Source organism: Giraffa tippelskirchi, chromosome 3 (assembly GCF_054371585.1).
Source record: "Giraffa tippelskirchi isolate mGirTip1 chromosome 3, T2T-mGirTip1v1.2.pri, whole genome shotgun sequence".
NCBI classification, from domain to species: domain Eukaryota; kingdom Metazoa; phylum Chordata; class Mammalia; order Artiodactyla; family Giraffidae; genus Giraffa; species Giraffa tippelskirchi.
Window position 1 is genome coordinate 22,113,984 of NC_137277.1, and position 23,147 is coordinate 22,137,130.

The 23,147-nt window shown below is 41.9% G+C and overlaps 1 protein-coding gene across 2 annotated transcripts; it reads right to left on the reverse strand.

Annotated features, from left to right (window-relative positions):
* Positions 1-281: 281 nt before the first annotated feature.
* On the reverse strand, positions 282-21,294 carry CASC3 (CASC3 exon junction complex subunit). Of its 2 annotated transcripts, none has more exons than XM_081582139.1 (14): positions 21,038-21,294; positions 20,641-20,668; positions 20,265-20,302; positions 8,466-8,624; positions 8,219-8,370; positions 7,508-7,684; positions 6,648-7,333; positions 5,234-5,298; positions 4,435-4,549; positions 4,101-4,199; positions 3,629-3,843; positions 2,867-2,989; positions 2,628-2,691; positions 282-1,983 (listed from the first exon to the last, which is right to left on the reverse strand). In XM_081582139.1, the coding sequence occupies exons 1-13, from the start codon at positions 21,266-21,268 to the stop codon at positions 2,668-2,670; spliced, it is 2,112 nt and encodes a 703-aa protein (XP_081438265.1). In that variant the 5' UTR covers positions 21,269-21,294; the 3' UTR covers positions 282-1,983; positions 2,628-2,667. The 2 variants fall into 2 exon arrangements, with proteins under 2 accessions (XP_081438265.1, XP_081438266.1); XM_081582140.1 differs by having other exon boundaries at positions 2,624-2,691.
* Positions 21,295-23,147: the final 1,853 nt, after the last annotated feature.

Consider the following 23,147-nt stretch of genomic DNA (forward strand, 5'->3'; position numbering starts at 1 on the left):
TGAGGGATACTAGATGTTCATGTGGGTACACAGTATCAGTTTTTCTGGCCCCTGCACTTCCAGTCTAAGGGACTGCATATTCTTGGTGTCTATGCAGCAATGTGGTTAAGAAAGTTAATCGATGGGGAGTCACTTGTGGCCCCACAGGGGCTTCTCACCTCTTTGGGCTTCCATTTCTCAAGTCTGAGCTGGCCAGAGTTATGACTGTGACTCTATGGAGTCAGGGAGTCCTCTTCCTTCCCTCCCAAATCAAGACTCATGCAAAACACTGGCAAAGGAGCTAAGTTTACATGTCTAAATTTTATTATCTTCAAGTCACAATGCCAATCACATATGTGCGCTCTTTAAAACAGTTACAAACAACAACAATACACATGGAGAAATTCTTGCAACAAAACACAGTGGACCAATAGAGACAACTGTCACAGTGTCTTAAGGTCTGGGAATTTGGGCATGCGGCCCACTGGCTTGAGGAGACATCTTCGGGTTTAAGGCAAAGGGAATAGCCTACAAAAGGCACAACCATGCGCTACCCTTGGAAGAATCTCTTAGTTATTTCCTCCTTGGGGGTTCCAGCTTGAGTGCCTCTCTCCCCTCCACCCCACACCTGTGACTCAAAAGTGGTTAAGCCAACTGCTGAAGAGAAGGGACAGAATTAGTGACATTACTTGGGGAGAGACACAGCTGCCACCTTCTTCCTCAGGTTCTGTAGGTCAGGGACAGTGGCCAAGTGACCCCTGGCAGACGCAAGTGCCGTAGTAACAGGAATCTTTTCTGCAGAGGCAGCAGCGGAGGGGTTCAGTGCCATAGATAGGGAGGAAAGGAGGGAGGAGCCCTTGCCCTGAAAAGTGACTGCTTTTAGGCCCAGGTGTGGTATCCTGTTTGCAAGGATAGGAATAAAACTGTCCTTGGGAAAATAAGGTAGTAATACCTAAAACACTTAGAGCAGGAAAGACAAGAAAGGGTAACTGCAATGGACAAGGACGATTGCCGGCTAGGTAATATTTACCTCTAGAGATGCATTGGTCCATAGCAACTGGAAAAGGGTGTGGTAGAAAGGATGGAAAAAAGAGCAGAGCCCTCTAACTCCACTCACCTCAAAGACTGAGCCCTGAGGACTGTGTGAATACACACCCCTAAGGTGCAAAGGCTCTCACTCTGCCCTCCCTTTCTCACTAAAGCATCTAGTTTGCCATCTCTCCCCACTGTTGACACTCTGCCTTATCAGAGTAGAGACTGATGGAGGCTCAAAATTCTAAAAACCCAAGTCAAGAATAAGGGCTCCTACTACATTGAGATTTTCTCCACAATGGGACATTCTGTGCAGACAGCAATGCTTCCACAGTATTAGAAGACTTAACAAACTCCAAGTACACAATAAAAAAGGCCAAGAAAAAAATGAAAGGTCAGCTCTTTGTAGACTTGGTGGGGGCAGACTGGCTGGTAAGTTCTCAATTATCTGGGATGTAGGGAAAAGCCAAAAGGGAACCCAGAGGAGCTAGCAAACCAAAGAATGAACTTGTTTAATTTAAAGGTAGAGAGAGTGAAAAGGGGGGCCAGGAGACGGGGTAGGGTGATGGACTAAAAGAATATTAATTTAGGAATAACAAGCCAGGCTTTAAAAATGAACATCTTAGAAAACAAAACAAAACAGGAAGGAGCTTCCAAGCTTCCCTGGGAGAAGAAGACACGAATTTCCCAGGAGAAAGTGAAGAAGAGCAAAAGACGTGGGCTCCTAGACTCAGAAGCCTGGGCTGTCTGGATCTCTGCTCCTCTGAGCACAGTTGACACAAACACAAACTGAAAACGGGAGGAAGTCCACTTGTTTCTCCTTTTATCCAACAGAGCCTATCCTCAGAGGAAGGCAGGGGTCCTCTTCATTCAGCTGCTTGAGGGTAGGAGCCACCCTGGATCTTTAAAGCTCTCCTGGTAGCAGACAGCCAGTTGTTTTCTCTTCTCTCCTAGGTTTTCACTTTTGCTGTCCTGACAGGAGTGAGAAAAAGGGAAGAACCACCAAAATGTTACTGGACCTTTCAGGCATTTACAAGCTATTTTCAAAAAGCCACATTTCTAAATAATGCACACTGAAGAAATATCCCTAAAACAACACAACAAAACCTCCTGGTTTCTGTCCTCCACAGCCTTTGTTTTTTAAAGAGTGGTTTTTAAAATTTACTTATTATTATTATTTTCAAAAATCTTTTGGCCGTGCTGCATGGCATATGGGATCTTAGTTTCCCAACCAGGGACCGGACCCATACCCTCTGCACTGGTAGCTCGAAGTCTTAACCACTGGACCACCAGGAAGTCCCTCCTCCACAACCTTTAGAACTGGCTTTGTTGTAACACCTCAAATTCAGATTTCCCCTTTCCTTTAATAAAGAAAGCCCTCTTGCAGTTTTTCCATCTTCCCAAATAAAATGCTGCCATACTGACAATGGTTTCCACTCAACCCTACTCAATGCATTCATAAAACAAAGAAACTGGCAAATTTTGGGACTCCTCTAAGCCTCCCCCTGAGATATCCCATGATTACAACTTAGAGCACTAATTAGGTGATTGTTGAGCAAGTAAGCATGAACATTAGTTTTAAGAACATTCTGAGTCACAGTAAGTTTTACACTTACTTTTATCTGATGTTAGATTTAAAATATTCAGAAATTCCTATTAGCTGGAACCCCTGCTTACAACCTGAAATCATAAAGTTGGAATTTGTTATCAGGTCATTATTTTTTAAAAAAGGAAAAAGAAAAAAGACCATTTTCCATAGAAACACAACAAGAAAAGGAGGGAAATCTGAAGAAAAGGAAAGTCCAATGATGTCAGATGTGCCCTAACATCCTTTATCGAGAGCTCCTTCTCACACCTCAGGTGGTGGGGGCTTGATGGTGACTGGCTGGGGAGTCCTCCGGGGTGGAGAGGGCTTTGGCTGCACCTGCTGCTGGGCGGGGTTATAGTAGGTCACTCCTCCATACACCTGTGATGGGGCCTGGGAGCCCAATAAGCAAGGAAAAGAAAAAGGAATTAATTCATCCAAACTATGATAAACAGGAAATATTATTCAGGCACAAAAATAAGAGTATAGGGGAATTTTTTTATAATTTATAAGGGGAATCTGTAAGAGTATAGGGGAACTTCTAAGCTGCCCCCCTTTAAAATAATTATTTTTTTCTGCCTTAGTATGTCCCAATATATAATATAGTTTCTACTTCTTCAAAGTACTGCCCAGCTTTCTCTAATTCCTACCATCAGCTGACAAACGGAAGACACTGAGCTCAGTGGTTAACACTCCAGATACCAGATAGTGTTAACCTGTTGGGAGTTAAACAATACATGGAAGGGTAGGGCTGGTAGATAGAATATGGGTTTACTATGCAGTCAAATAAATTGCAGACATGCCCACCTAAGACATACTAAAACACTTGAACATACTAAAACACCATTAAAAAAAATGGAAGAGAATATACATATGATAGGCATCACCTAACTAGCATTTCCAGCTCCTACCACCACATGCAAATCAGTGGCACTGAGATGCTCTCTAGAATTCCTTGAGTATTCTCCTCATCCTATATTCCTGTCTGATTTAAAGGATGTATACTTAGGAAAATCTCATTAGCCATCTCACCTGTGTGTTAGGATACAGATGAGGAGGTGGTGGGGGAGGCAATGCCCCTGGAGGATAAGGGTAACTGGGATTACCAAAGTTCATGACGCCTGGAGCAGAAAAGTAAGTAGGAGCAAGCAACTGCTGAGGTGGTGGCTGCCCTGGAGACATGGATACTGGTGGGGGATAGAGGCCTGGATTGGGCAGAGGCGCCGGTGTCTGATGGGGATGTAAACCTGGACAAGGAGAAGAAACAACAATTGAAACAAAAGGTAACACCTTTCCCATGGGATGGCCTGGCTGGACTGCTCAGCACAAACAGACTCAGATTTCAAGTCCTCAGGATGGACCCAAGAGGAGTTTGTTGCCCATGCAGCCAAAGTGGCCAGCCTCATAAGCAAGCAGCATAGAGCCGAGAAGGTTGGGGTTTGTGATGCCCCCAACACACATCCTTACATACTGGAAGCATACAAGCAAGAGGTGCAAAGCTTACCTGGGTGGGGAAGGTGCATTTCTGGCTGTACAATCATGCCCTGAGGAGGCAGTGGGGCAGGGCTGTCACCATGGGTATAGATTGGTCCCTGGAACTGCACTGTAAGATATCACATTGGGACTCTCATAAACCCTCACTCTTCCCATCAAATGGACAAGTTTCCTTGTCCCTCAAACCCCTGAAAAGATGTTCTCAATTTTCCATATGAAGAAAACTGCAACCAGAGAATGTTTGTTAACCACCATGAGAGGTCACAAGGGAAGTTCAGAAGGCTGGTCTTTTAGTTCACTTCATCCTGCCAAGAAAGATATCCCAGCTATAAAAATAAACTCACGTGGATCATAGTAATGTCCCTCCATGATACTGATATGCACAGGAGGGGCAGGGGGCTCTGACACAGGTCTTTGCCGTTGTGATGAATAGCGTTTGGCTCGTCCACCCTGGACACCCTGAAAGAAAGAAAGAGGTCTGAGCAAGAAGACTTCTAAAAGGCTGACTCTCCTATTTAGTCCTAACGTCCTGTAGATACTGCACAACATTTACTGGGTACATGGCAGTGTTAAAGAAGTATTTGCAGGAATTCTCTGATGGCACAGTTGATAAGAATCTGCTTGCTAACATAGGGGACATGGGTTTGATCCCTAGACTGGGAATATTTCACATGCCTTGGAGCAACTAAGCCCATGTGCCACCACGGAAGTCCTCACGCTCTAGAGCCTGGGAACTACAATTACTGAAGCCTGTGTGCCCTAGAGCCAGGAAGTTGCAACTACTGAGCCCATGTCCTACAATTACTGAAGCCCATGTGCCTAGAGTCTGTGCTCCGAAACAAGAGAAGCCACCACAATGAGAAGACGGTACACTGCAAGTAGAGAGTAGCCCCCACTCTCTACAACTAGAGCAAACCTACTGTAGCAACGAAGACTCAGTGCAACCAAATAAATACAGCAGTATGTACATGCCAAAAAAAAAAATTTACAAAATGAATTGAAAAACTGATGAAAAACATTAAGCTCTAAACCGTACATTTCCAGAGACCCGAATTAAAAGGGAAACATGGGAAAACTGACTTGGCTTAAACAGTGGCCAAACTGTGACATGCAACCCTCTACATGCGCCCCTCTCCTCTGTACCATTTCTTCCATCCGGTTGAACTGAGGTGGAGGTCCTGCTCCCATGTGTATGTGGTTGGGCAAACCTGTAAAGCACCAAAAAGTCACTGATGCAGAGCAGATACATGTGAACAGAAGTAAAGATACATCAGGAAAATGACAGGGTGAAGAATCCAACATGGGGAATGGCTCTCATCTTTTAAACTAACAAAATTCCTTTTAAACTATCTCTGCTTCCTGTCAACACCAGCATTTGGAAATTTGCCCCCACTGCCTGCCACCTTAATATAGCAGTAAAGCCTTTGAACATGAAAAAAAAATTACTTCAGTAATGCAATTCAGAAAATGCAAGTTCAAAATTTTCCCATCAAATATTTACCATACAGAATCCCTGGGAGGTTATAACTAGCATATTACATTATCAAACATATTGGAAAATCTCAACCCTAATGTTTCTGAGCAACAACTAGGCAGAGGAGGATGTTCTAAATCTACCTCTGATTATTTCTGGCCACAGAGGTCTAGGCTAAAAGTATGGGAAGAGATTCTCCTCTGGTTGAAGATGACTCAGGACAAAAAAAGCAATGTTCTAGAGACTGTCTCCCAATAGTAATAAGACACTGGTAAGAGAGAGTGTACTTCTCTATTCAAAGATCAACTCCAGGTCCAGTTTAGGCTACCCTAGTTTTTGGTATTCCAAAATTATGCACACCAGAGAAGGATGCTAAAACTGCCAGTCCAAGTGAGGCTTTCCAATCTAAGTTTGAATTAGATTTCAGAAACAATGGAAAAGGTCCTCTGATCTATCTGACTGGAGGAAGAAAACAAAAAGGATGGGTCAGAGGGGTGGTAGGTAGTTCCTAGTCATGAGCACTATGCTGTCCCAACATGATATCCACTAGCCACACATGGTTACTTAAATTTCAATTAATTAAAAATGAAAAGTTCAGTTTTTCAGTCACTCTGGTCACAAGTATTCAAAAGCACCATCATTACAGAAAGTTCTACTGGGCAGCATGGCTTTAGAAGACTAAGGAAATTAGAGAGGCTTTCCTTTCAAAGAGATTAGGAGATGCTCATCCAAATTCAAATGCAGTTTCTGCCTTGAAACATTTAACCATTAGCTCAAATAATAAAGAACATTGCCTTCTTCCACTTTTTCTACAGAGTGATAAAGGATTCTGCACTCAGGAGCTCAATGGTGGTGACTGATCAGTTAATAGTAAACAGTAAGCAAAGTAGTGGGCTAGTCTTATGTAACAGTAAAGCTGCTCTGAGCTCTTTGGATGAATATGCCTATGGATCCATTCGTTTCTTGCAGTTAATGAAAATGAAGATATTTTCAGATACCACATCTCTGAGAGGCATTAGTTCCATGTCCCTAAGTCCAATGGCGCAAAGGCATAAAAGCTAGTCATTAACTCTAGGTACCTACCCCGAAGCTCCCGTGATTGCAGGAAGGAAGGCTGCCCTGGACTCCAATTCTGTTCTGTTATATTAAGTTGTGCCACATCTTGTTCAAGACCCCCTGTAGTAGAATCCACTGGAGCCTCCCAGTTTCCAGTCTTAGCAGGCGTAGGAGGTGTAGCTTCTGGGACTGGAGGTGCTGGGGTCAGCCCTTCGGGTGGAGGGGGCACCTCCTCTGCAACCTTGCCTGCATCTCCAGCTTTGATTCTGGTTCTTCTTGCCCGGGAATAGGATTTCTTTTCAACAGGCCTGTCAGGAGCTGGTGGTGCAGTATCAGGAGCAGGATTTGGTATCTCGGGGGCTACCTCTTCCTTCTCAGGACTGCCAAGCACTTGAGCATCTGCTTCTGGAGATGGATCCCTTACAGGAGTCTGCTCCAAGTGCCGTGACCGGTAACTAGTCTCATGTTTAACAGTCTCACCAGACCGGCCAGCATGCTGTCCACCAGCTTCCACAGGCCTAAAACCAGTACGACCTTCCTTGAAGCCTCCAGATCGAGAGTAATTCCTGGGAGCTGACATGCGGCCAGTACCTGCAGCATTCCTGTTGATAAATGTCCTGGGTGGTAGGGTGCCCCCAGGACCCTGGTGGCGATGAGACTTACTTGGCCGCTCACCAATCCAGTTTGGATCTCTTTGTGGAGGACTCCCAAACCTGAACAAAGGGAACAGAAAAGTAACAAAAGGGGCCACTAGAGATATAAACCGTGGGTCAGGAAGACTTCCCAGATTCCTCATCCATTCAATTACGGGGCGGAATGGCATTTTAAAAAGCAGAGATTTTTTTTTTTTCTTGCAAATATCAATATAGGCTCCAAAATGTCCTCACCTAGGTTTCCGGATTCTTCGGGGTTTGATATCATCAGGATTGTGAGCTGAGCGGATGTCATAGCCATAAAGAGCAATGAGCTCCTGTCGGGACTTTGGAGCCTGTTCATCTTCCCGAAACTTGTCATGCTCCCAGCGACCCTCATCCTTCCACAGTTTTCGCTGACGTCCCTTGGGTCTGGTTGGAAACAGGGAAAAGTGTCTTAAGTTGGCAGACTGCCAAGTAAAGAAGTTCATGAAATAAACAGGGTTGGGCGAGAAACATTAGGAACTATGGTAATCTCTCCATCTTCCCAGACAGGTTATACAAAACAGGCCTTCCAAAAGGGTGAATCACAGCACCTCAGGGCCTGCTGGGCGTGAATGAAACAGGAATAAAAATAAGACTTTATTTCAAACTACTTGCCACTCTGGAAACATCTCTCTCCTGTAAGGCCACCTATGCGAGTATTTAGAGGCCATGAGCCTCAGATTAAGGAAGGCAGTGGACATATAGGTCTGGATCCCAGGTCCTCCACCAAGAGTTACTAAATATTCTAAGTCTTACTTTCCTCATTTGTACAAAGGAGATAATCATAATACTTACCTTAAAATGTTGTGAACAGTTAATAAGATAATACAGGTAAAGCACTTAGTAAAGTGCCTGGCATACAGTTAGCATGGAATACATATAATACTAACATACTACAGAGCAGTAGCAAGGGGCTGTTACCTGACTTCTTCCTCCTGAGTCTGCCCTCGAAGATCATGCTCAAAAAAGAGCCCTTTCCGGGGTATGTATGCTGGGTTCTTCCGATCTTCATCATCATCCAAATGCTTAGGGCCCTTTTTACCGACTTTTTTCTCCACAGGCTCTGTGCTTTCCTGTCGAACAGATAAAGAGCTCTTTACTCACTCCAAGCTTAAGAGTCCCTATTCCAGAACTCGAATGGAAATGGAGGCCTTTGGTGGGTACTAACCTGTCCATCCCCACTTTGCCTCTCTCCAGTCACAGTGCCTTTGGTGTCAGGCTTTTCTTCTCCCTTCTCATCTTTTGCTGAAGAATTAGCAGCATCATTGGCTTCTGATTTCAGCTCCACTTTGGAGTTTTCCTCTTCACTGTACTCCCCATCATCACCCTGAAAAACGTTTCCTGGTTACTTCCTTGGTGGTCCCATGGGTAAGACTCTGTGCTCCCAATGCAGGGATCCCAGGTTCAACCCCTGGGTCAGGGAACTAGATCCCACATATTGGCAATTAAAGAGTTTGCATGCCCAACTAAAGATCCCACATGCCGCAACTAAGACCTGGTACAAATAAATAAATAATTTCCCTTTTAAGTTTCCCTGTTAGCTATGGAGATAAGATCTAAATAGCGCATTTTAAAATTTTCCATTCTTTAGGAAAACATTTTCTAACAAATTTTACTATAATGCAAGAATTAAAAGCAAACACTTCAATATTTTTACTAAAATTTCTACTGAACAGAAGCATTGTTAAAAAAAAAAATTAAAAGCACATTAAAAAAACCTATACAGGCAATTCCCCAGCAGTCCAGTGGTTAGGACTCCACGCCTTCACTACCGAGGGCCCAGGTTCAACTCCTGTTAGAGGAACGAAGATCCATCCACAAGCTCCATGGCTCAGTCAAAACACACATACATACATATATGTGTGTGTATATACATACACGGCTTCCTAGGTGGCTCAGTGATAAAGAATCTGCCAACACAAAAAACGTGGGTTTAATCCCTGGGACAGGAAGATTCCCTAGAGAAGGAAATGGCAACCCACTCCAGTATTCTTGCCTGGGAAATCCCATGGATGAAGGTGGGCTACAGTCCATGGGGTCACAAAAGAGCTGGAAACAACTTAGCAACTAAACAACAATATCCTTTTGTCCAATATATATACGCACACATAAAAAGCTTATATAGATCTCTGTTAAGTTTTCCAGTAAGAAATGCATAGAACTGTCAGAAGCAATAGCCTCTTTCACTAAGCTTATTGTGATAATCATTTCAGGATATAAGTCAAACGATTATGCTGTTGTTACACCTTAAACTTATAAAGTACAATTTTACCTCAATAAAACTGAAAGGAAAAGAAACCAACAAAACAAACAGCTGCAGCCTCTGGGGAAGAAGCTCAGAGCCTATGGATCAGAGGCTTTTAGGTGTCTAAAGCATACAGAAGGAGCTTTCTTTGTTGATAATTTCTCTCTCAATAAATTGTCTCTTAAACATGCAGTGCCTAATAACTACACTCTAACTCAAGCTGTTAATTCTCTCATCTCAAAAAGTCTTACAGCAGAGATTCCCAACCTTTTAGATTACATGAATCCCTTTTTAGGACCTAAAATTTTCATGGAATCCCATGAGAAATAGCACAGTATAGTATCCACGGACTGAGAAAACACATAATGACAAACAACTGCTATATGTTCAATAATACTTTAAAATACATTAATATATTTTTATTAATTTATATATATTAAAAAATAGTAGTACGTAAAGATAGGAGATGTTGATTTGGTCTATAGATAATGAAAACAGAGTTAGTGAATTTGCAAACCCTTATCATAACTCCATAATTTCCCAAGGCATTATTACTCTCAAGTTGGGAAATAGTGGCTTACATTTTTTGTCTATGATATGAATACTAAATTTTCTGCAACATGAGAGCTCCTTAGCCAATAACTCTGTCTAGAATGATATAATTATAAAATTTTGACTTGTAAAACTTTAGAACTTGTATAACCACTGCATCTTAAAAATGAAAAAAAAAAAATTAATGCCCAAGTACTTTCTTCCCTTTCCTTCTCTTGGCACAGCAAGACTGAATAATCCAATCAATTACACTTCAATTTTTTAAAAAACTGAATAATCCTGCTTGTGACGTAGAAAATCTATCCATACAAAGAAGGGTCCTGAGGCCATCCTTTAAATAGGGGCAACTAGAAAGGGTTAGGCAAGAGAGGTCTGGTTTGTTTCAGGTAGGGAAAAAAAGCAGCTAAGATTCATGCTAATGGGGCTGGCTTCAGACTAAAAGTTACTCTCTCATATTCTGGTCCTTCCAAGATTTGGACCTAGGGAGGCAGAGCTAAAAACTAAGGAGGTAGGTCTAGAAACCTAGAAGGATGCAAAGAAATGGGTTCAAAGGAAGGTGGTCTAGTCCCGACTGCTGGGCTAACAAGTCAGGGTGCCAAAACACCTCTGCCCCCTGGCAGATAGGTACACTATTCTCTTATTCTTCTACTGGATCTGACACTCGATCTGTAACAGACTAACTCCAGGCCCAGGATGCCCTAGGAATCTCATCAAAAATACTCCCTGAGATTCCTGATGAAACAAGAAGCTCTCAAGCTCTAAGTTTCTGACCTTTTTTCAAACAGGACCTAGACTGCCGGACTGGCCCAGATAAGCCAATTCATTACCCTTCCCCTTTATTCCCTGTCCAGCATATGTATTTCGGCCTCTTGAGTATTTTGAGTTAGGATTCCCAGAAAGATGATACTGTTATGAAGCTCATAGATCACACCCACACTATGAGAACCAAGCCTTTATTTACAGCTTTTTAACAACCAAGTACCCTACATTCTTCCCATTTTCCCTCAATCACAAGAAATTTTCTCTCCTCTTGAGTTGGGAATGGGTGGGTGGTAATCATTCAGTTCTTTCCTTGGTCCTAGATTCCTTGCAGGTGTGTTGCTGCAAGACTCTTGCTTGGTGTGTATGTGACCTTAATTCACTACTTCTCCCCCCTTCAACCCCAAACCTGCCCCCTGCAACAAACACACATTGACTGAATTCAAACATCTTAAAATAGTATCAGCATGATTAATGAGAGAACTTTGTTTCATGCTCTATCTGTTCTTAGTCTGTGGTGGAATGTCAAATGAAGCAACTCTTTTATTCCAAAGGAGAAACTAATTTTGTTTCCAGGGCTGGACAGAAGATACAAATAGCATAGTGCTGGGAAGACTCCAAATTAGTGTCAAAATCTGGTGCAACTGAAGCCAAGGTGCTACCCTAGAGCCAAGCTTCTTTGGCTACAAAAGTGGAAGTGTTAGTGACTCAGTCATTTCCAGCTCTTTGCCACCCAATGGACTGCCAGGCTCCTCTGTCCATGGAATTCTCCAGGCAAGAATACCGGAGCGGGCTGCCATGCCCTTCTTCAGGGGATCTTCCCAAGTGAGAGATTGAACTGCAGGCAGATTCTTTACCATCTTTGCCTACGGGCTGCCATCAAAACCATTTTCCCTACTGCTGACTTTCCCATTCAGCGAACACCTTCCCAACTCTAAAGCCTAGCCCTCCACTTAAGCAACTGCTTCCCTGGAAGAATTCTCATGCAGATGTTTTAGCTCATTTTTCCATTCCCCACATATTTCAGAGTAAAAGGGGAGTCTATCTTTCTCATTCTCAATGTCTCTTCCAGATCTCTGTCGCCTTTTATCTTTTATTGAAGTATAGTTGAATCAAAATAATGTTAATTATTGCTGTATAGCAAAGTGGCATAGTTATATATATATGGTATATACATGGAATATAACTATATATAGTTATATATATATATATATATATATATGTATGTGGGGGGGGTGTGTTTGTGTGTGTGTGTGTATACATTCACACACTTTTTTTTTTGGCCTCGCCACATGGCGTATGGGATCTTAGTTCCCCAACCAGGGATCGAAACTGCACTCCCTGCATTACAGGCACAAAGGCTTAACCACTGGATCAGAGAAGTCCCTATACATTCTTTTTCATATTCTTTTCCATTATAGTTTATCACAGGATATTGAATATAGTTCCTTATGCTATACAGTAGGACTTTGTTGCTTATCCATTCTATATACACCAGTTTCCATCTACTAATCCCAACTCCACCTCATTTTAAATTCCTGCTTCTCTGAGGCTTCTATTATCTAGCTATATCTTGCTTCTCAAAAGTTCAGATTATACCATTTTGCTTTTTTTCCTTTGATAAAAGACCTATAGTAGTATTTCTTTTCACAAACTGAAAGAAATTTGAAAAAGATTAAAAAAAAAAAAAAAAAGGCAAAAGTGAAAACTGCACTCATGTTTGCTTTGCAGTGAGTTGTCATACAAGCATCTCTACACCCTAAGCCGAAGGAGTGGAACCACCAAGCTCCTGCTCTGGGAACTACATGCAACCTCTTAGAATCAAGCTGCCACAGCTTTGAACTGTGTGAGCATCGGTGCTTTACCTCAATTTATTTTTTGCATCACTTGGCGAGAAGCGTCCTAAGGTAATTGCTTCTTTAAGTCATTTCAACTTACGAAAGGTTTCACACGGACACTCTGTAAGATCAACGGGCAAACCTCCACTTCTGTCTTTGCCTGGGTCTACCCTGTCACTGATCTGAACACCATGGAAATAAGCTCACACTTTGCATCTCTACTTCAGTCATCCACTTTCATGTACACAAGTCAGACCAGTCTTACCTGGAACTGCTATACATTTTAAGTAAATCTGATCTACTTTTAAAAATCTTAAATTTAAATACCCCAGGTTTTCATCAGCACTGCCACATAAAAAAGAATGAAGTTACATTCTTACCTCACTCCTCATACAAAGATTAACTCAAAATGGATCAAAGACCTAAAACTAAGAGCTAAAGCTAGAAAACTCTCAATGGATTTGGCATGGATTTGGCAATTGGAGAGCAGCCCCTGCTTGCTGCAACAAGAGGAAGACGGCAACAACGAAGACCCAGCACAGCCAAAAATAAATAAATAAAAAGTTTAAAAATGGACAAGGTATCTGAATAGCCACTTCTCCTAGGAAGATAGATACACAAATGGCCAATAAGCACACGACAAAATGCTCAACATCATTACTCCTCAGGTAAATACATATCAAGACAATAATAAGTGCCATTGAGTATGTGGAGAAACTGTAATCCCCACACATTGCTGCTGAGAATGTAAAATGGTGCAGCTGCTTTGGAAAACAGTCTGACAATTCCTCAAACAACTGAACAGTTACCATATGACTTAGCAACTCCATTCCTAGGTACATACCCAAGAGAAATGAAAACACATATCCACACAAAAACCTGAACATGGATATTTTTAGGAGTATTATTCCTAAAAAAATAGAAACCCAAGTATCCATCAGTGGATGAATGGATAAATAAAATATAGTATACCCATACGATGGAATATTGTGTGCTTAAGTCACTCAGTCATGTCTGACTCTGTGACCTCATGGACCCCCTGGCAGCCCTCCAGGTTTCTTTGTCCATGGGATTCTCCAGAATCTCCAGGTGGATTCTTTACTGTCTGAGCCAGGGAAATCCCACAATGGAATATTATTCAGCCATAAAAAGGAATGAAGTACTGATACATGCTACAACTTGGGTGAAAACTTCGGAAATAATATGCTAAGTGAAAGAAGCCATCATATCATATGTGATTATGTTTATAAACAAGGCCAGAATAAGGAAATCTCTAGATACAGAAAGGAAGTATGTGGTTGCATAGGGCTGGAGGGAATGAGAATGGAGGAGCTGTGGGGGGTGAGTGACAGTTTAGGGTACAAAATTTCTTTTTGAAGTAATGAAAATGTTTTGAAACTGACTATGGTAATGGTTGCACATACTCGTATATACTAAAAACTACAGAACTGGACATTTTAAACCAGTAAGTTTAATGGCACATAAATTGTATCTCAATAAAGCTGTTTTTTCCCCAAATCCTGCCTGATATTCCTGTCCATCCCCAGGTATTCCTTTACCCTCCCATCACTCATTTCTTAAGACGTCCACTCCACTGACATTTCCACCTTTTCTCTACCTATCAGTCCTTTCCCACATTCACTTTCTTCTCTCTCTAGACTTTGCGACCCAATCATTTGAGCACTATTGGTAACTCCCTCAAATCCCCTATTCCCATGAACTCAGGACTGGATCAACTAAACTGCTTTTTCTAAGCTTACAACTAGACTACTGATCGTCACTAGGGGGAATTAAAAAAAAAAAAATCATACAACTTTACATATCAGTGCCACCTCTAACCTCAACTATTCAAACTTCCTTTATCTCAAAATTCCTATACTGTCCCTCCATCAACAACCATTCTTTTATGTTTTTCCTTCTATTATATTTCACAAGGAAAACAAAACAAAGAGAACACCAGCTTCCTTCCCACACCCCTTTCCTTCCCACCTCTCTATAATTACAGTGGAAGATGTTTTTCTCATCTGGTTCCTATTTCTTCTCATATACTCAATCAAGGACATCACACACTTATTACCTACCCTCTCCCTTTTCTTTCACTTTTTAATCATTTGTTCAACCTTTAGGCACACTTGATTCTCCAACTCAAAAAATAACACCAAACCTTCTCTTGACTTTAGAGCCTTCTTTCCAGCTACCATCTCTCTAGCCTCCCCTTCACAGTCTAATTTCTTTAAAAATGTTTCCTCAGAGGATTCTGGAAAAAATGGCAGCAGCATAGTTTTTGATCTCTTTAAATCTCCACATCAAATGGTCAAATGGGGGCTTCTGACAGCAAAATCAAAACCCTCTGGACAATATTTACAACAAAACTAGGTTACAAGGTATCCCCTACCCCCCAAAATACAAGCACATGAGCAAAGCAACAACTGCCACAAGACCTGCATCAGACTGGTATCAGGGCTGGAAAAAGCAGAGAGCAGTAAATGGACCTGAAAACAGGAGAACCTTGATCTAGTCAACAGGTAGTCAACAGAAAGTAAAACTGTAAACAATAATTGAAACCAGAAGGGGTTTTGCTGTCTCTAATAGAATGTGAGTTTAAGGATCTTGCGGTAAGAAGGTTTGAAAGGGCTAGAGCAGTCCAAGCCTTGTGAAATCTTAAAATCAACCCGGCTGCCAGGGGTTCCCTCTAGGATAGAGTACCACACTGAAGATAAAATTGTTGAAAATCAGTTCAGCAGAAGAGGGACAAAAGGAATGAAGGAAGGAAGAAGGTCCAAAGCAAATGAGAGAAGGGAACAAAACCAGGGAATCTCAGAAAGCCATATATATATATACGTATGTGTGTGTGTTTTAACACTATGGGAAAACAACTGAGGAGGGAGTTCTATGAAGTTAGAAAAAGCTACTTTGAGCCATACTTCCCTTGAAAAGATCAGGAAAACTAAATAAAAATCAATAAAAGAAAAATACAGAGGTCAAATCCCACAGAAACTTACTAAAAGAAAAAAAAAATAAGTAGAATAGCACTCCTACAACGAAAGCATGCCAAAAAGACATATGCATATCATACCACAATTGCAACTTCTATTTCAAAATGAGCAAAAAAACACATTAAAAATACTATATAAAGCATGAAAGATCAATCAGAATTTTAAAAATCCAGAAATGAACTCAAGAAGATACTAGAAATTTAAAAAATCAATTAAAATACAAAGTCTAGAACTAGAAGGAACACAAACAAGAGTGAATAAACACAATAATCAAAAGAAAATAGAGATACTACAAAGGATTAAAGCGAAAGGGTCAAACACTGAAGACAGGAAAAGAGTATTTGGATGGGAGTTCCATGACATACTGTACAGCACATCTCATACCTATGAATATTGATCCAGAATGACCAACTCCAAGACAAATTTTAATATAACTATTGGACCTCAAAGGAAAATATACTGGGAATATCCAGACAAAAATAGCAAGTGACTTATAAGGGAAAGAAAATTAGGTGATCCGCCAGTTCTGCTCAAGATTAAAGCTTTGGGTCATACTGCTCTTTTCCATGGCTACCATGGAAAGACAATTTGCAAGAAATACAAAGGACAGAGACAGCATGGTGAGTTGTACTATGAGTGAGTGACCATCAAAATCTTTTTAACAGATACACTATAAAAAAAAAGGATGAAAAACTAACCTGTCAGACTAAGAGACAGATCAAAATTTAAGAAACAGGCAAAACTAAGCATAGCATCTAGGTATAAGCAGTTAGTAACTAAGAAGAAACGCAATCAAGTAACAGATAACTATGTAAGGCAAGATATCAAGTCAAATTCTTTAATCTAGATCAGTGCTGTCCAATAAAACTCGCTGGAATGAGGGAAATGTTTTTACCTATGCACATGAGGAGCTGAACTTTTTTATTAACTCAAATAGACACATTTGGCTGGTGACTATCCTATTTGACACAGAACTACACTCCTCTCTTAAATTTTAGGCAATACATACCAGATATTGCCACATCAAAGCCGCACATGTTCCTCAATTTCAAAACATCCAAAACTTAACCCAACACTGTCCTTCCTGGAATCTCTTCCTCCTGTGGTCCCTTTCTTAGCGACCAACACCATTCTCCAAGCTGAGCATTACTTGGACTCCTTTTTCTTTTTTTGATATTACAAATGTATTGAACTTCAACATTATTAGCACAGTCTTTTTTCTTAGGTAACAACACTTTTTTTTCCCTTATAATTACTAGTTTTTACAACAGGAGCTGTATCTCACACATAATGAAATTGTATTATGATACTTATGAAAAAAGGTTTCTCCAAATGATAATTGCTCAAATGTAAAGTAAAGGGTAAAGTAGAATTGTGGTGTTAACACAGGAATGTGTGTCAAAAGAACAAAATTAATTTAAATAAGTCATTCTAGATGTTAACATTAGAAGAACTGGGTGAAAAGCCTATGGGATATCTGTATTCTCTTTGTGATTTTTTTTGTAAATGCAGAATTATTCCAAAATAAAGTGTATTTAGAAGAAAAGTCCTTGCAGTTCTATTTCATTTACTAATCCAAGAAAAGTTTATTGAGGGCCTATTACAGATATTCTAAGCTCCCAGGATAGAACAGTGACAAAGACAGTCTCAGCCCTCCAGGAGCTTACATTCTGCTCAGAGCTGAAGGAAATGGATATTAAAGTCTGAAGGTTGGACTGCAGACAGGTCATTTGAGACAGAGGTGAGTCTTGGGACAAAACTACAGAGGACACTCACGAGCAAGAGTCAAAACACTCAGCATTATTCTAGGGCTTTGGAATGAAGCTAGAGAAACCCAGATCGCCAAGTTCCCCCATCCCAGTCCCCACGCTGTCACTGTCCTTGTCAGTAAACTTTCTGGCTCTATCACAGGCATCTCTGGCCAGGTCCCAGCCCTCACCTGGATCAACCTCTTCCCATCAGGAGAGGTCAAACACCGCTGGGCATCTAAAGCTTACAGGAACCAAAACAGCTGTCTTTGGAGTTTTAGCCGAGTTCTCTCCGACTCCTCTTTAATTCAGGCTCCACATTCAATCAATCAAGAAATTCTGTTATTAATAATACCTAAATATGTCTTAAATCTATGTCTTGCAGTGCCACTGCCATCGTCCCTTCTTTAAGGCACTAGCACGCTCCTTGGACTATCCTCTTAAACAGCTCTGTCTTCAGTCTCGCCTCATCCTCAGATCATCCTCCATTTAAGCCTCCAATAGCCTTTCTTTCTTTGCTGTTAGAGTAACATCCAAACTCATTTATACACATAATGGTAAACTGCTATAAAGTCACAATCACCAAACTTCACTGAATACTCCACATTGCCTGGCAGTCTTTCCGATGTTTCCATTCTTTAATGACTACTGCAAACATTACTCACTCCAAAACCTCTCATCTTCCTTTAATTCTTTGTGGATAACTTTACCACTGACTTCACAGAAAATAAGTCATCTTACCAATCACCACATTCTGTCATTTTCATAGCCTAAATAACTGCCAGTGCTGCCAAATTCTATTTTCACTGCCTCCACTCCACTCCATCCACACTTTCTGCTTTCCTCGTCTTCCACAGTAGCTTTTTTAACTAGTTTTTCTGCCTCTAATCTCGCTCCCTTCAGATCAACTCTCCCCACTGCACACAAAACAACTGGTAAAGATAATAATTCTAAAATATTACTGTGAATCAACCTGGGATTTTGTTAACATATAAACGTCTGAGTCTTCCCTCCTTCTGCAAGAGTCTGTTTCAATAGCATTTTCTTTCATGTAGATGTTCCTTGGATCTGACAAACACTGCTTTAAAATTTTTTTAAAAAATATATTTATTTATTTTGCTGCGTCTCTTGTTGTAGAGCAGAGACTCTCTAGCTGTGGCACTCAGGCTGTTATTCTTTGGCATGTGGGATCTTTGTTCCCCCGCCAGGGACTGAACCCATGACCCCTACACTGCAAGGCAGATTCTTAACCAGCAGACCACCAGGGAAGCCCCATAAAATTTAAGTCTAATCCATACTCCATATCATACTCTTGTTTAAAACCCTGTTATACTTTACTTCCTTCGAATAAAATCCAACTACTTTTTCAACCAGGCTTATAAAGTACTTTAAGATTTGGACTGAGATTTCATCCTTACCTCCAGTTATACTAAATCTTCCATGTCCTCCAACTCACTATCCTCCAATCCCACCCCTTCTGGATGTTCTTCTCGGACTGTTTCCTCTGCTAAGAAAATTCTAGCTAGCTAACTCCTACTCATCATTCAGGTCTCTATTTTAAGAGTCCCTCCTGTAAATACTTCCAAACACCCTACACTCAGTTGCCCCTGCCATGTGCTCCCAAAGCACCCTATGCTTCCAATACCATGGCATTTTAACAAATGGTTATTGTAATTACTTAACTGTCTATGTTTTCCCTCTCTGACCTGAAATGTAAATTCCATGAGGGCAGAACCATGTATCTTTTATTCCAGCGTCTAACACAGCTCCTGGCACTGAGAAGGCATTTAAAAAAGAAAAAGAAGAAGTAATCCCTGCATGATCTGACCCCTACTCTATAATTTGCCTTTTTTTCTGGTATCCATCCTGTCCCAACAATGTTCCAGCCACACTAAACTACTTTCAAGTTTCCAGAGAGTCAATCTTCCCTCCTATCTCTGGGCTTTTGCAGCTGTTGTTCCCTCTGCCTAGAACATGATTTGCCTGGCTAACTCCAATTTATTCTTCTCTGACTGCCTAATATGGAATCAGTACCCAGTCATTAACACCCTACTTAACCCTATCCCCCAGCAGTTGTCACCAAGTCCTATGATTTCCTCACTGTTTGTCTGACTTCCCTACTAAGCTGTAAGATTCCTAAAGATAGGAACTTTGTTATAGTGTACACTTTTGCATCTCCAGGGCTTAATGGTAAATCTAATATGTAGTAACAGTTCTACAAAATTTACAGAATGAACCTTTGATCCACAATCCAATTCTTTCTGTATAAATCAGAGCTCTATTCAACAGTTCTAGGAAACAAGTAGCCATTCTGATAACATCTCTAGTTGTTTATCCAATCAAAGCAAACTAAGTTCACAAACATTTGGCTTAGGGAAACTTTCTGCTAAAGACAGAAAACCTTATCCATAAACTGAGAAATGTTTCTGACACAAACCACTCAGAATTCTACCCTTTTGAGGTCTTCAGATATACTCAAAAAATACCCAACTGGCTGGTTTCACCACCTAGGCATCATAAAATGGAGTGTCAAACATCCTGTGAAGGGCCGAAGAATGTTCTCATTCTCTTATTTAGAATCTTATTTTCTTTAGATAGGGTGAAAGGTCAGCTATTAACAGTGTAACACATGTGGCCTGAAGAGATTTATACAAAGCTTCCCTCTCTATAACTGAACAACACTTTTTATAATAGTTTTTCAGAAGCATAAATGAAGAATGCACAAGCGGAGTAACAAACACGTCAGGTGCTTTCAAACCACAGGTGGGTACAATTTTTAAAACACATTTTCCAACCTACAACATAGGAAAAAGAATCTATCACACTCACTTCTGAGTCTTCTGCACTTTCATAATCCGAGAGAACAGCTGAAAGAAAACAGAAACATAAAAAATGCAACAGAAATTTTATAATTACATCTTCCAGTGCTTGTTTTGGGTCAAGCTAAAACTCTCATTTAATTCTGACATCAACCTAAGAGATAGATAAAATTATAGTCCCCATATACAGATGGAAAACAGGTTCAAAGAATGACTTTGATTTTCCGAAGATCATACAGCTAAAACACAGGCTCTTAAACATTATACTACAAAGAGCCCCTTTGTGGCACCCTCCCCCAAACCCTTAACAGTATGAGAGCGTGTCAACTGCTGCAGACAGGTGACCTGAGTTTGGGGGTAAAGATCTCCATCATGATGCTACTCACCATCGCCCTCGATGCCATCTTCACTCTCCTAAAGGAAAGAAGACACGGGTTAGTTCTATGATTTCCAGGGGGTGGAGAAACGAAGACTGAACACAAAATGGTTGAAAAGGGAAACAAGGGAAGGTATATTTTTAACGGGCAGGATCTGAGGGAGGTACCGTCTATTCACCCCTAGTCCCAATTTCTGAGTAAATATCCGCTTTCCATCCGCAGCAGCTCCGCCTGTCCCCCAACAAATCCTCAATCCCTTCTCTTCCCTTGGAGCTCCGGATGCAAACCGCACCGGGATCGCTCTCCTGTTCCCCAACAGATTACGCCTCAGCATCTACCGTCAACTCCCAGCCTCCCATCACCACCTACACCCCGCCCCCGGTCCGCCCCACCCGCGCGCACTCACACACTCCGACTCCTCAGCGCTCTTAGCGCCCCCGCTCTCCACCCGCCGCAGATGAAGGGCCCCAGCTCGGCCTCCGCGCTGGGAAGGCAGAGAGCCGCTGCCGCCGCCTCCAGCGCTACCGCTGCAGCTCCCGCCGCCCCGCGCCGGGGAACCGCCGCTGTCTGAGCCGGAGGCACCAGATTCTTCGTCCTCGGTGTCCTGCGAAGCGCGCTGCCGCCGCCGGTCCGCCATCTTATGGAGAACGGCCGCCGCTGGGCAGATCCTAACGTACCGCGCCCGTCGCAGGGGCTGCCGGGAGGCTTGAGAGCTGGTCCCAGCATGCTTCACTTGCGGCGCTGGTCGCCCCGCTTTTCGGGGCGAGGGGCTGGGGGCGGAGCTGGCGCGCTGCGGCACGTTTGCGGATGCGCGGGATTGCGTAATTAGTGACGTCAGGGGGCGTGGTGAGGCCCTGACTTCCCCGCGGATGGGCCCTGGGCGAGGAGAGTTGCTCATGGGCGGGCAGTCTGCTCCGGTCCTTCCCCGGCCATCTTGGGCTTGAGTGGATAGCGTTGACCTGTCACAGCTTCACTGCGGCATTAGAGTTGTTTCATGATTTTCTTTTTCCATCTCTCGTTTCTTCCTACGTTTGAAGCAGATCGTTTGACTGCATTCGTTTGCTTAGTAAAAATACGAATCAAGGGAAACCTCTGAAGCTGTTGTGCTGCTTCAGATTTGTTGTATCAGTCCATTTTAAGCTAAAGGGCGGAGGAGAAATCAGTTGTCTGTAGGGAAGCCCGAGATTTAGTGTTGCAGCACTACAGAGTTTTCCCTGTATTCTCATTTCTTCCCCCTTCGTGTGTCTTCCCACCCCAGCCATCACCGCCCTCAAAGTGCAGGCTGATAACGAGGTGCTTAGTCGCTCAGTCGTGCCTTACTCTTTGCGGCTCCATGGACTGTAGCCCACCAGGCTCCTCTGTCCACGGGGTTCTCCAAGCAAGAATACGCGAATGGGTTGCCATGCCCTTCTCCAGGGGATCTTCCCAACCCAGGAAACAAACCCAGGTCTCCCACATTGCAGGCGGATTCTTTACCGTCTGAGCCAGATGGTAATCTTAACAAAATTTTAGAACCGACTTAAAAATAGATAATCAAAGGAACGGGCATTGGTTTAATATCCCGAAATGATTTCCTTGCCAAACGGGTAGATGATGGAATGCTGTGATTTTAGCAAGACATTTTTCAGCAATGAAAAAAATTGGTATATTTTCTCTGTACCATAATAAAAAACATACAAGAAGCGTGAGCTAACTGCACCTAAAGGAGTACACAATAATATAAACCCGAGGAAGGTCACTATCATAGCACAGGACTCTGTCCCGTGTAATGCTTTTACAAATAATATGGTCAAGGCTACTGATGCTTATCAAATTATAGATATTATGAAACTAGACGGTATTATGCCTTCAGAGATAGGATTCAAACTGAGCTCAACTGGTTAAGCAAGTGGTCAAATGTGACAACTTGTAAATATGGGTCCAAAAACCAACTGCTTGGGCTCAAAAAGAAGGATATATGATTTTAAAAGTGTTAAAAAAAAAAAAAAACCCAGAGGATCCTATCAATCACAAAGTGAATTGATATAGTAAGGCTGCCAAATTTAGTGTCTAAATAAGTAAAGTGATAGTCTGCCACTTTGCCTTTCAGTTGTTTGGTCTGCATTCAATTTTTAAATGGACATGAGCAAATTGTTCAGTCATCCAGAGAACTGAAACATTCAAGATTCTTTTGAGGAACAGTTGTAAGAGCTCTGAATGTGAACCATGAAGATTGGGACTGCCACAGCACAGTATTTGAGGGACTATAGGAAAGGAGGAATTGATTTTTGTCACCCTGGAAAGCAAAGCAAGAACCAGTGGGCTCAAGTTACAAGAAGTTAGATTTTGTCAATGAGGAAGAATTCTCTTATGTTTAGGAAAAACTGTACTGGAGAAAATGAAAGTGTTAGAGAAGAAGCTGGATTTCATTTGTCTGGAATGTTGTCAGAGCGAAATCATGTACTTGGGTCAGACTACATGACCTATAAGGTCCTTCCAACTGAGGTTTTATTAATTTAGACACCAGGCATCAAGCA

What these genes read in the sequence shown, in the direction of transcription:
- CASC3 (XM_081582139.1), bottom strand. Translation starts at nt 21,268, where the DNA reads ATGGCGGACCGGCGGCGGCAGCGCGCTTCGCAGGACACCGAGGACGAA. An exon ending in GCGCTGAGGAGTCGGAGTGT is followed by an intron (nt 20,669 to 21,037) that starts GTGAGTGCGCGC and finishes TCTTTCCTTTAG; the next exon opens with GAGAGTGAAGATGGCATCGA. An exon ending in GCAATCACGGGAGCTTCGGG is followed by an intron (nt 5,299 to 6,647) that starts GTAGGTACCTAG and finishes GGTGCTTTACAG; the next exon opens with GTTTGCCCAACCACATACAC.